The 13532-nt window shown below is 38.5% G+C and overlaps 1 protein-coding gene and 1 non-coding gene across 5 annotated transcripts in view; one reads left to right on the plus strand and one right to left on the minus strand.

Annotated features, from left to right (window-relative positions):
- The window catches only part of USP6NL (USP6 N-terminal like), a 172390-nt gene that overhangs the window by 73386 nt on the left and 85472 nt on the right, over nt 1-13532 (minus strand). For all 4 annotated transcript variants that reach the window (XM_055331117.1, XM_055331114.1, XM_055331115.1 and 1 more), the window contains exon 3: nt 1074-1141. In XM_055331117.1, coding sequence (XP_055187092.1) covers nt 1074-1141 — 68 coding nt within the window. The remainder of the gene's footprint in view (nt 1-1073; nt 1142-13532) is intronic.
- On the plus strand, nt 13349-13456 carry LOC129514383 (U6 spliceosomal RNA). The gene has a single exon (XR_008665437.1). It is a non-coding gene; the product is annotated as a U6 spliceosomal RNA (small nuclear RNA).

Raw genomic sequence — 13532 nt, forward strand, 5'->3', positions numbered from 1 at the left:
AATTAGGTTTTTCACAGACTACCCTAAACCCTATTCACAATAATGGGAAATTGTGATGCTCCAAATAATCAGTTTAAAAACAAACTCTAGGAAGGTAACTATTAAGTGAAGCACTGCCTGCCTGTATGCATCCTTGGGAGCAGGGTACTGTCCAGATGGCTTTCTATAATTTCATGCTCCTGTTATTCTCTCAAATAATCAAAAATAACAGATATGAAATTACATGCAACTGATACAAATATAAAACATGACATTTATAAATCACCACCTACAACCCATTACAGACCTCAGGAGGTAAAGTAATAATGAGGAGACATGTAAATTGTCAACAACTGTGATATTCTAGGGCATCAAAAACCAGATTCCATAACTAACACAGAGATAAAATACTAAGGGAGATTATACATAATGCATAAGTTCAAATTTCCAGATCTGTGTTAAAATTTTAATAGCATATATAAATTATAAATAAAATGGGTCTTTAATTCTATATACTGACATATTCAAATATTTACTGAATACCTAGCATGAGTCAGGAACTATTCCAGGTATTTTAGATACAAGAGTAAATCAGACAAAAGAAATCCTCACCCTCACAGTTTAGATTCTAGGAGAGTAGACAAAAAAAAAAACCAAAATAAGTATAATACAAAGTATGCTGATAGAGTGTTATAGTGCAAAATAAAGAGAACAGGGATCCAGAGTGCTGGGGAAGGGGGGTCAGAGAAGATGTCACTAAGAGGGCAGCATCTGGGTAAAGATCTAAGAAAGGTGAGGCAATGAGGCATGAGAATATCCAGAATACAAGGGTTCTAGTCAGAAGAAATAGCCAGTGCAAAGGCCCGGAGACAGGAGCAAGCCTGGTGTGGTGGAAGAACCACAAGAGACCAGAGTGGCTGGAGCAGAGGGAAAGAGGTAGAGAAAATCTGGAGATGAGTCAGAGAAAAAAGATGACTTTCATTGTCACATGAAATAAACAAACTGCTTCTATAATTTAAGCTCTTAAAAAATCCATTTCTATTTATATGTTTTTTCTAATAAAACTTACTCAAAGATTAAGTATAAATACTTACTCTGTCATATTTAGCAACTATTTCAGCTCGCTCCTGGGCAAGTTTGAGTGCTACATCCTGGTCCGAATCTGTGGAGAGATCAAATTTAGATGAACCATTATTTAAAGAACCATAAAGTTAATTAATTATAAAACTAAGAGAAAACAAAAATAAAACAATAAATTGGTACTGCCTAAAGAGACAAACTAGCAAAATCAAACTTAAAAGGCCAAGTTACATATCTGTAACTACAACTTTGAGATATCAATGTATCTATCATTTCAATAGTATATATGATATTCAAAAAAAAAGCAGATTTGTTAACATGTCATTAACTTAGGGGAGATGATAAATCTTCCCTCAAGAATCAACTTTGGATCTAATTTCAGAGTATTAAGTATTAAAGTAGAAACAAACTGAAAGCTCTAAGTTTTCAGATGAAACCCCTCTGGGTATGTGATGAGAAGAACATTCAAAAAGGCTTTTATAAATTGAGGTAATTTGTCCACAAAACCAACCAATGTAAGATATACTTAAGGAGTTAAAAAAAAAATTATTTCTCCTACATGATGAAAATAATTACTTCTTCATTTAGCCTCTGAGGTCCCCCTCATCAATTGTCTCAACTACTATGATAATCTCCAATTTTATTGCACACACACATATCCTTCTGTCTTACTACCACCAGGTATCTTTGAGAAACACAAATCTGAGAACAGCAGCAGCAGAGATCGTAACATGAAATAGTATGCATATGATTACACATCCCAAGTACTGTAAAGAAAAACAAAAGACCAATAACAGACTACATTAAAAGCACCTCTTATCAAGAAGAAAAAGACAAACATTCCACTGGAAATCTGGGCAAAGGCCATGAGCAAGAAATTCCCAAGAGTAACAACTGCAGCCGCAAGCCTATGGGTATCCTAACTTCCAGGCAGATAGTAAGATATCTCCAGGCAGCAGATACTGTGAAAAGCACTTTACATGCCTTATCACATTTATTTCTCACAATGACACCCTAAAATAGATATCATATGAATTCTATCACACAGACGAAAAAACGAGGCCTAGAGATTTCAGCCAACTTGTCTAAGGTCAAAAAGCAAGTAAAGAGCAAAACTGGGATTCAAATTCATAGAGTCTTGACTCCACAGCCCATAATTTTAAGGATTACTTTATAAAAATGATTACTAAAGACCCAAGAAAAGACTTCCGGGGAAAGATGACAGGTGGAACATATATTTTATATCCATTCTTCTTGAAACTCACTAATACAGGGATTCTTTCAATCCCCTTCCTCAAAGGCCCAGCAAATGGTAGCTCCTGAGGAGAGGGAGGGGTGGGGTTAAACAGAAAGCTGAGGAAAGGAGTTAATCCCCTGAAGGAATAGAAGGGACTTGAACATGTGTAGAAGAGGCTGGGTGTAGGGAAGGTAAACCACATCTTCGCCCTCCACCCTCCACAGCAGGAGACCATGAAGGGACAATACAGGCCTGCCATCTAGCACTAGAGACGAAAACAAAAACTGAATCAGCCTGGGGAATGGAAGGTGGTTACTTCTGTGGGGTGGGCTGTGAGGAGGGAGGAGTATGGCAGTCAGCTATTTTTCAAAATAAGTTGCACAAGACTGCTGACTCTTGAAACCAAGTATAGCTCTGATAAAAATAAAATCTAAATTTAAAATTTAAAAATAAAATCTAAACTGCATTGATGTTACTCAATGTTGACAACAGTGTGGGTAGCTTACTCTAAGGTGAGAGTTAACCAGTATATAAAAATCTTTGTGAAAAGCAATTTGGTAATATGTCTGCAGAATCTCAAAAACAGGCATATCTCAACAATTCCACCTCTAGGAATTTAGGCCAATGAGATCATCAATATAACAGTAAAAATTGGGAAAAATAGGAATTTGTAAATTTTTAAAAAGTTTATCTGGGGAAAAAATGTTTATGTCACTGCTTTTCTCAGGCTACAAAGTATCAATATACTATCCTTTGGGGCAAAAGTGAATAAATAATATAGTGGTTCAATAAAATAACAAAAATGTAGACTCATTTAGATTTTCATAGTGAACTAATACAGTCAGGAGTCTGGGATAATCAATTCAATTACATATTCATTACCCTACTATAGACTTATGCACCGAGTCCTTTACCCTCTTCTTTTTCTTTTTCTTTTTTTTTTTAAGATTTTTAAAAATTTATTTATTCATTAAAAACAAAGAGAGAGAGAGGCAGAGACACAAGCAGAGGGAGAAGCAAGCTCCATGCAGGGAGCCTAATATGGGACTCGATCCTGGGACCCCGGGATCACTCCCTGAGACAAAGGTAGATGCTTAACCACTGAGCCACCCAGGCGTCCCCCTTTTCCCTCTCTGTTGCCCAGCTTCACAACATAAACTCCACTTTTACAAAGGGATAGCAAAAGCAAATTAATAGAAATTAAACTTGAACTAGGAAAGCTGACTATGTACTAAATTCCATTTCCATTATCAGAACAACTAAGAGTGAATATCTACGGTGATCAGACCAAATTCAATGCATGAGTACAGTCTTTGAATGTATTCTATACCAGACCTTCATTGCTGCTATCAGTCCTAGGAGCCTCCACCCTATTTCCTACTTAACAATGAAAAAATGTGAAAGTATAAAGGCAAGAACTGGAAACAGTGTGGAATTGAGAAGATGCAACGTATCCCAAGAAAGCACCATTGGGGTGAACTATAAGATAGAAAGCTTTCTACAGATCCTCTCCAGTCTAGAGATTTCCAGAAAGGAAAACCTAACAACATAAAAGAAGTTGTACTGGAACTGGATGAAACTGTATCTTAATTTTATGAGAGAAAGATCATGTACTTTAACATGATTAGAGTAGCTGACATGGCTCTAAATCAAACAAAGTAAGTTCTGGATCTTTACATTCCTCTAGAAATTTCTTATTGCTACATTTCCCCGTGGAGAAAATTCTGTAATGTTGACAAATGGGTTCTTTAAAAAAAAGCACTAATTTTATAAAATACAGCCAAACGTGCTTCCTTGAAGAGACTAAATGTAAATGCCAATTCTTCCCAACATGGAGTGTAGAAACATGACTTAGTAATCTACATTGTGAGGCAACCATCTTTGGAGTAAGAAGTAATATCCCTATGTGGAATTCACTCTGGTTATATAATATTTCATACTGTCTGGTCTTTGGTTGGGAAGTTTATTAAGAATTACACTAGAATCCTCCCTTTGGCTTCATTCTGAGTGCTTATTTAGAAATTCCACTGCAAGAACAGAGTCTGCCCTAAAACACTGACCACAAAGGGGTATTAACAGCTGTCTAGTGTCTGTGCACAAGTGTGCACTAAGTTCCAGGCACCTATTAAACAATGACAGTTGTGTTACTCAGTACTTACATCACAAGTCATTATTAAATTTTAAAAATCTCTATTACATTACTCAAGCCAAATTAAATCAAATTATTTTTACTGACTTCACATCTAATACAACAACATTCCAAAGGAAAAGAGGCATATTTTAAGCAGTAAAAATCAAAGACATTGTATTAAATACTCCAAGTATACAGGAAAACATATCTGAGCACAAATAAATGGAAGGTAACAACAGCCATCGCATCTTATGAAGCATTTTAAAAACTGACAAGTATAACATTTTAAGAAGGCCTCTAATCCCCTTTAAACACAAGAACTGGGCAGCCCGGGTGGCTCAGCGGTTTAGCGCCACCTTCGGCCCAGGGAGTGATCCTGGAGACCTGGGATCAAGTCCCACGTCGGGCTCCCTGCATGGAGCCTGCTTCTCCCTCTGCCTGTATCTCTGCCCCTCTCTCTTTCTTTCTCTCTCTCTCTCTCTCTCACATGAATAAATAAAATACTTTTAAAAAATTAAACACAAGAACTTTTAGGAATCAACCATCCTCCTGAATGACATTTTTTTTAAAGCAGGCACTGTAGTTTAGTATCACTCAATCCCAAATTGTAATGAGCAAGTCAAAGTTATTAAATTTCAAATTCAATCCATTAAATCAAAATTGACAACAGACATTTTTCCTAGTGTACATTCTGACAGCTAATTATTATATATAAATCTACTATTCCAATGTAAGAAGTACTTTACCCTTTGTTAGACAGTTAGTCCGGCCTTGGGAATTAACAGCAGCTTCAGTCCTCATAGAGCAAACTTATCTACTCCAAGATTTCATTCTTATTTTACAGTTCTCAAGCACACCAGGGGTGTTAGATGGTGCCTCAAACATTCTTGGAACAAACTGAAACTCAAAAGTGGAAGGCAGCTCTACTTTAAACTATTTGTGAAACAAGCATAAGAAAGAAAACGTTTCTAGGGGAGAAGAAAAGACCTTTCTGTGGTTACACGGACTACAGATAGTCCAACAAAGATGATGTTTGTTGAGGGTAAAAACATGTCTTTCAGTCCCAAGTATGAACCACACCAGCCTACACCCAGCATTCCATCTGACAACAAACAGGGGCTTGAAACAAGCAGCTTTACAACACGCCTTCATCTTGTACTGCAAAATTAGCCACACACTTACTACTTTTAATGAAATCTGTCATGAAGCAACAAAGAAAAATTTTATAGAAAACACCAAACTAAAGCTAAGTAGGAACGTTCTCCTCAAATATGTTGTACATCTTAAAATAATTTTTAATATGAATACTTCAGCTTCTGTTTCAGACACTAAGTGAATACATGTTAAATTCTGGAAGGATTTGGAAGGTTTTAACACATCACACATATACACGTCAAACAAATCTTTTCTGAAACAAATGCTTCGTGAAACAGTGCGTGCAACTACTGTAGTGTGGTACTGTGAAATTTTCTATTCTATTTATTCTTTCTCAGTTTCAGTGATCTTTATTTCAGATGGACAAGGGCCTACAATTTGGAAACCACTTTGTAATTGTAACAGCCATGTTAGAGGCATGCTTGTGAACACTGATTACACTTAACTGGACACTAATGCATTGTTTACACTCAGCTTAAGACACTTGTAATATTTAATATAAGCAAAAGATCTCAGAAGCTTAGAGAGAGGGGAAACTTTCAAGTCATATACTGAGGAATGAGAATCAGACTAGTACCAAACTTCTTAGCAGCTAAAAGATAATAAAACTCTATTTCCAAAGTTCTGAGAAAAAGAAATCATCGCCAACTTAGACTTCTATACCAAGCCAAACTATCAATGACACATGAAGAAAAACATAAAAACATTTCTAGACACTATGAGTTGTGCTAAGCTCAAGAAGGACCCTCCCACACACACCCAGAAGATGTCCACATCCTAATCTCTGGAACCTGTGAATGTACCTTATATGGCAAAAGGGATTTGCAGACACAGTTAAGTAAGGCTCTTGAGATGGGGAGATTAACCTGGATCACGTAGATGGGGCCAACGTAATCCTAAAGCACCCTATAAAAGTAAGACAAGTGTGATGATGGAAGTAAGAGGCTGGAGTGCTGTGAGGAAGGAAGGGGTCACAGCCAAAGAAAGCAGGTGGTCTCCAGAACTTAGAACAGGCTAGGAAACAGATTTTTCCCCTGTTGACTCCAGAAGGAATCAGCCAGGCTGACACCTGTGTCTTTGGTCCAGTGAAACGGATTTTAGACTGTGGCTTCCAGAACTGTTAACAGAATAAATCTTTGTTGTTCTAAGCCATCAGGTTTGTGGTCATTTGTAAGAGCAGGGATAGGAAACCAATACAATGATTCAAAGTTCACTGCCTATGAAATGTTTCTTCTTTAAAAAATCTGAGAATAAAAAAAAAAAAATCTGAGAATACACTACAGAAAAACAAGACAACAACAGAAAGAACTGACAGCGACTCTCTCCTTTTCCAAACTTCAGTCACACACTCCTAACCCTCTTCCTGACGAGGCCTCAGCCTGTCTCTGACTGGCTCGCCTTGTTCCCCACACTCTGACAGCTGGTCACCCTGGCATGCCTTTACCCAGAACCCTCTTCAGTCAGTGTAGCAAGGACCTCCATAACCTTGATGTCACTCTACCTACTGAATCCTTTACTCTGTCTGTTGGCTATGAATCCCACTTGTCCTTATTGCATTTGGAGGGGAGCTTGATCTCCCTTTCCTATTGTCAACAGTCCCCACACTAACTGCAATCATCCTAAACAGAGTCTTCTTTACTTTTTAACGAGTGCCAGAATATTTTTTTAAACAGAATCAAAAAGAGGGGCAGACACAGGATCCATGAAATTAGACATTTCCAGATGCCAACTATGTAGTTGCCAAGAGAGCAGCCAGCCTACATTAGAATAGGGAAACTAGGTGTCTTCAAGAAGAGAGTGAATATTATTAGTGATACAGTAAAAGCATATACATAAAAGACTCCAAAAAGAGGGTGAAAGGACTGGTAGAAATCTCAGAACAGACAGGCAACACAGAAAGTGATAAAAGTCACAGTCAAACAAACGTACATTTAGGGCATTTGTACATTTGAACTGGGTGGCATATAGGAGAAATGAATTCATGTGACCTCGACACTTTCAACAGTAGGATTTTACTTCCTTCCTACACACATCATAATCTTTGAGACTGAGGTAAATGATACAGACATTATTTTATGATATCGATATTATTCTATGTAAGGACTTTATTGGCTTTTACTGATCACAATCAACTATAGACAAAGTGTCCAAAACTGAACTCTGATATGCACACATAGACCTCACTCCAAACTTAAGCCTCTTTCCTAAAAGCAGCTACCTGACATACAAAAAACATTCTCCGCACGATACAGGAACCTCCATGTACGCATGTGCACACACACAGTGGTCAACTTCCCTTTTCTAGCCCAAAACTAGAAGCGTTCTATAAATAATGCCACACCTTACTCTTTTTTCATTTAACAGTACATCCTGGAGATTGTGCATATCGACACCTGTAGATCTACCCAGTGATGTGCCAATAAAGGCTCAGTGGCTGCCTCTTGGAGGGAAGGAGCAGGAGCTCCATGACCTGGTCTGCAGCATCCCCACCTTCCTATGGCCTCCACCGCCCCTGTGGTGCCTAATGACCAAGAACAGCGCTGTCACAGGACACAGAGTTCAGCTGGCTCCAGTACTTCAACAAATCTACCTCTGCCTTTTCCACAGCTGTCAAGCCTCTCAATGCGTCCATGTAATTGATTCAGCAGTCTTCTAGTCCTCCAGGATCAAATAAGAGTCTGTTTTTAATGGGATTTAAAGATGAAACGTGGTGAGGTAAAGAGCTTCCCAGGCATTGGTGACCAAAGGCAGCAGAAAAACGGGAAGCAGAAACTACCAGGAAGCTGAGAAAAAGCAGCTGTTGCAGAGAGGAAAACAGTACCTGGCGTGCAGAGCACAGACAATCTCCAACACAGAGACATTTCAGTCTAAAAAAAGAGACAGAAGGACCTCTCCCTGAAGCTGCTTCATGCTTCAGCTCCCAGTGGCTTTCACTTCCTGCTCGATTCAGATAATGCTGTTTTCTTGAAATAATTTGAGTAAGTTACTGTCCTCTGTGATCTGAGTTCCTTCATTCCACCGCATCTTTCAACCAAAAGAGGCCCTCAGCACCAAGGGTGCCTATGCTATGGTTTCAGTTATTTGTGATCACTTTCTTTCTTTCTTTTTTTTAAGATTTTATTTATTTATTCATGACAGAGAGAGAGAGAGAGAGAGAGAGGCAGAGACACAGGCAGAGGGAGAAGCAGGCTCATGCAGAGAGAGCTCAACGTGGGACTCAATCCCGGGTCTCCAGGATCACACCCCGGGCTGAAGGCGGCACTAAACCACTGGGCCACTGGGGTTGCCCTGAACACTTTCTTAGCATGCCATGGACTAAGACATATCAAAAATAAGGATTCCTTTAATGGTAAAATCTTAATAGGCACCACTGCTAAAAACTTCAGCATTTATTTTGTCAAGCTCTAGATCCAAGGCTGGAAGGAAAGCTCAAAGGAGGAGTAAGCAGAGTTAAGCAGGTAACTAAAATGTAACTAAAAACAAACAAATAAAATAAAGGAAGGTGTACCAGTCCCAAGAGAACTTGAAATACCACTTATGGTAACTGGTCATTCTGTGTGAGATGACATCAAATGGGGGCACCTACAAGTTCCACATACCCGCCCTCCCCCTGGAGAAAGCTTATTCTAAAACAACATGCCAGGATACTCTGGGAGCCAAAGCCAAAAGCACCACCTGCCGGTCCTTGTGAGACGAACTAACCCAGTGTCTCCTCATGTTCATCCTACTTCCTCCACTGGGAGGTCATCTATAATCCAAACATTCCTTTGCACTCCAGCCCAGTCCCACTTCAATCTCTCATAACTCACTTAATTCCACATTAATGTCTTATAAATAACTGTACAACCCCAAAAACCTACTTCTCTCTTTCTTCCTCCTTCCACTAGAGTTAATCATCTTAGAAGTCATTGGCTTCCTTCTCTCTATCTTGTGTTCACTGGGAATAAGACAACATTCAGATCATAGCTGTAATTATAAAACTATTATAAATAATCATGATCAAGGAAGGGACAGCCAAAGGCTAGAAGTTCAATATATGAAAGAACCAATGCCATAACCCAAAATCCTCAGAAATGTCCAGATCTGGTCTCAAAACAGCCACACAAGTATCCATACAATAGCTTCATATTTCTCTGGCTTAATATGCATTGTCTGATACCATAAAAACATTCAAAATAATAACTTTAAATGCTCTTCAATTTTAGATTTTAATTATCAGTATAAATATGATTTGTATCTTTCTACTCAAAATATTTCTATTATGTCACTATCAGCATGGTATTAATATTTTCTTTCTACTATATGTTTCAATGAGTAGTTTTAAATTTTTTCAATAAATTTGCAGAACACATTCCTTCAAATTCTTATACAGAAGCCAAATTGCCCAGCAAGGCAGGAAGGTGAGGCTGAGGAGAGAGGGAACAAAGTTGTCCTGGTCTGATCTCTTTCCCTTTTTCCTCCACAGAGATCCAGGGGACCTGTACAGAACTACAGTGCTATACAGGCCAAAGCAAGCTGTAACCACCAGCCTTTTTTTTATGTGTGCCTTTGTAAAGCTACTGCTTTTATGCAGCTTTGTAAAGCTACTGCTTTTATGAGTAACCTTTGTAAAGCCATTGCTCAAGTGATTCTCTTCCCATTGGTTTCCCAACTGCCATCTCAAGCACCCCTTTCACAGTCTCCCCCACAGTTCTCTAGGTTTGGGTCTCCCTTTTGGGTTGACCTGAACCCTAAAATGTTCAGATCAACATTTTATAATTGGTAGGTTGGCTATTTTATTTTGTTTGTAAGCATATACTTTTAAGATCTTTCAAAACAGGACACAGTTCTAATATTTTAAACACAGAGTACCCAGTATCAGCAACATATTTAATATTTCCATAACTAAGAAGATACTTAAAAATATAGTATTAACAATAATTTCTGGGCAAGCTTCTATTACTTGCTTCCTAATTTTTAGAAAGATGAGATGCAAAATAATTTTTAAAGTCCTAAAAACAGTTACTGACAAAGATTTACTATAATTGAGAAGATAATGTTTTTCTCAAATTTAATCAAGAATTATAGCCTGCTTCTAAGCCCACTGTCATAAGGGAGAACTGCTTCTTTTGTTCTAGTGTACTTCCAAACTCATACACATAATATTGAATATATTTATTGACATGTCTATTTAATTGTAAGTTCCGTGAACAGAAGACAGTTTATCTTATTCATTGTAGTATCTCTAGTTATCTACCATAGTGCCTAATACATAGTAGACGCTCACCATATAGTTCTTAAAAATATAAAAATAACTCCTCAAAATTCACTACTATTGTTAACTATTCAACCAGCTAAACATTTAATATATCAATTTATTTTTAACAATTAGATTTTTCTTTTATTTACTTATGAGAGAGAGAGAGAGCAAGCATGAGCCAGGAGAGGCGCTGAAGGGGAGGGAGAGGGAGAGGGAGAGGGAGAGGGAGAGGGAGAGGGAGAGGGAGAGGGAGAGGGAGAGAGAGAGAGAGAGAGAGAGAGAGAGAGAGAGAAAGAGAGAGAGAATCTCTTAAGCAGACTCCACCTTGAGCATAGAGTCTAAAGTGGAGCTTGATCCCATGACCCTGATTATGACCTCAGCCAAAAGAGTCAGACCCTCAAGGGACTCAACCCAGGTGTTCTGACAGATTTTAAGCTATTTTCCAGATATACTTTCACTGCAAAAAGTACACCTTTACTAAAGATTCTCAGCTTTGTTTTTTCATTCTATTTCAAGGCAGCATCAAAAATTTCATTAAGACTCTAAAATTCAGATATGAGAAGTCACAATCTATTTCTGATTAGCACTTTTGATTACTTACAAGTCCTTCATATCCATCAAGGAAGGAAAGAAGGAAGGAATGAAGAAATGAAGGAACGAAGGAACGAAGGAAGGAGATATGGAGAGAGAGAAGAGAGAGAAAGGAGAAGCCTCTTGAAAAATGAAAGAAATCAGAGACTTGTATGGGATGTTTGTGTTCCAGTCCACTCTCCTCACATCTTCCTTACCTAACTCCCCAATCTACTCATAGAACCTTGCAGCCTCACTTTCTTGACAGGAAGGTCCTGTTCACATGGCTAAATGTGCTACCATCACGCTTCAAGTCCATGTGGAGACACTTTAGCTAAAATGACACTCCAGGGCAGCCCCAGTGACTCAGTGGTTTAGCGCCACCTTCAGCCCAGGGCGTGATCCTGGAGTCCCAGGACAGAGTCCCACGTCGGGTTCTCTTCATGGAGCCTGCTTCTCCCTCTGCCTGTGTCTCTGCACCGCCCCCCCCCCCCGTGAATAAATAAAATATTTTTTAAAAATTTTTTTAAAAAATAAAAGAACACTCTAGAACTCTCCCAGAACTCTTCCCTCTCATGCGGGCAGAAGGACTTCTGAGGTTGCTAGTTTGAGCTCCTTGCTCTCTTTCTCTCAGCCACCCTGGATGCATATCTTCTGGTCTACTTCTCCATGCATGAAGGCACCTGTCCTGAGGGGAGGCCTGCAGTTGCTCAGCTGTGCTAGTCATCCAGGGGGTAAGTCTCAGTCAAGTTAGGCTAATAAGCCCTTTCACTTCAGATTGAATGTCATGTCCTCAGATCAGCCAATGGAGAGGATATTTTGATCTTCATCCACGGGTCTCTTGTGTCTCACTTCTCAAGGAGAAGAAACAGTATCACCACTGGTTCCCTAGAACTCCCCAGATCAGTCTAGAAACTCCTACGTTTATGTGTAAGGTGATTCATAAAGAAAAAGGAGATGGAGTGATGTAACAATATTTAAATACCATTACTACCGATGAGAAGCATAATTACTAGTTGTTGAATATGAGTGCAACTCCCACATTTGGGGGCAGGGTTGAATGAGAAAATTGCCAACAACAGATACTTAGAACCAAGACAAGCTCATGAGTCATTTTACTCATTTAAATCCGCCTACAGTTGCTGGCAAACTCAGGATTATACCTTAGCTGCTTTTCCAGCAGTGTAATTGTTTCAGAAGATGACACAAGACTCACTGGTAACAACTCCCTGTTTGTGGATACTTTATAACCTGTCTAGTGAGAGTTTCCTATGTGTCAGACACTGTGTTTGAGCATTTACTCACATAATCTCACACATAATCCTCACACAGCCTACTCAGATAGTTGTATGTCTACCCCCAGTTTATGCGGAGCCTGAGGTACAGAGAGGTTAAGGCATTCTGGTTCTATGGGAAGTAAGCAGTAGAGCAGGACTTAAAAGTCAAGGCTGTCTGACTTCAAAGCCTTCTTTCTAACCACCAAGCTATACTGCTGAAGTACAAATGGATAACCTTTTTCTATTTCTTCTCATCTCTGCTAGTCCTTACATTTCTTAGAAACAAATCTATCAAAAAAAGAAAGAAAGAAAGAAAGAAAGAAAGAAAGAAAGAAAGAAAGAAAGAAAGAAAGAAAGAAAAAAAGAGAGAGAGAAAGAACAAAGAAAGAAAGAAAGAAAGAAAGAAAGAAAGAAAGAAAGAAAGAAAGAAAGAAAGAAAGAAAGAAATCTATCTGTGATTCCTATGGATTCTTAACCGGTGCTTTCTGCTTTCCAGTAGCCTTCTAAACTTACCACACTAACTTGTCTACTATTTGTCCAAAATGGACTCCAATAACGTAGAGAGTCCAAGAACTATTTATATGAAATATTCTTTGTGATCCTAAGCAACTGTACCTCCCATATTACATTTTAAATTGTATGCTTCAGGATAATAATAGGAAATGTTCAAGAAACATGCAGTGCTTGCTTCAGCAACACACATACTAAAAATTGGAATGATACAGAGAGGATTAGTATGGCCCTTGCACAAAGACAACAGGCAAATCCATGAAGCAGTCCCAGAAATCATACAAATAAAACCAAAAAACCTGCAAAACTATTTGACAGACAAATCACTATATGGATAATAAAGTTAACTCTGCT

The sequence above is a fragment of the Nyctereutes procyonoides genome, unplaced genomic scaffold (genome assembly GCF_905146905.1).
Source record: "Nyctereutes procyonoides isolate TBG_1078 unplaced genomic scaffold, NYPRO_anot_genome, whole genome shotgun sequence".
In the NCBI taxonomy this organism is placed as follows: Eukaryota; Metazoa; Chordata; class Mammalia; order Carnivora; family Canidae; genus Nyctereutes; species Nyctereutes procyonoides.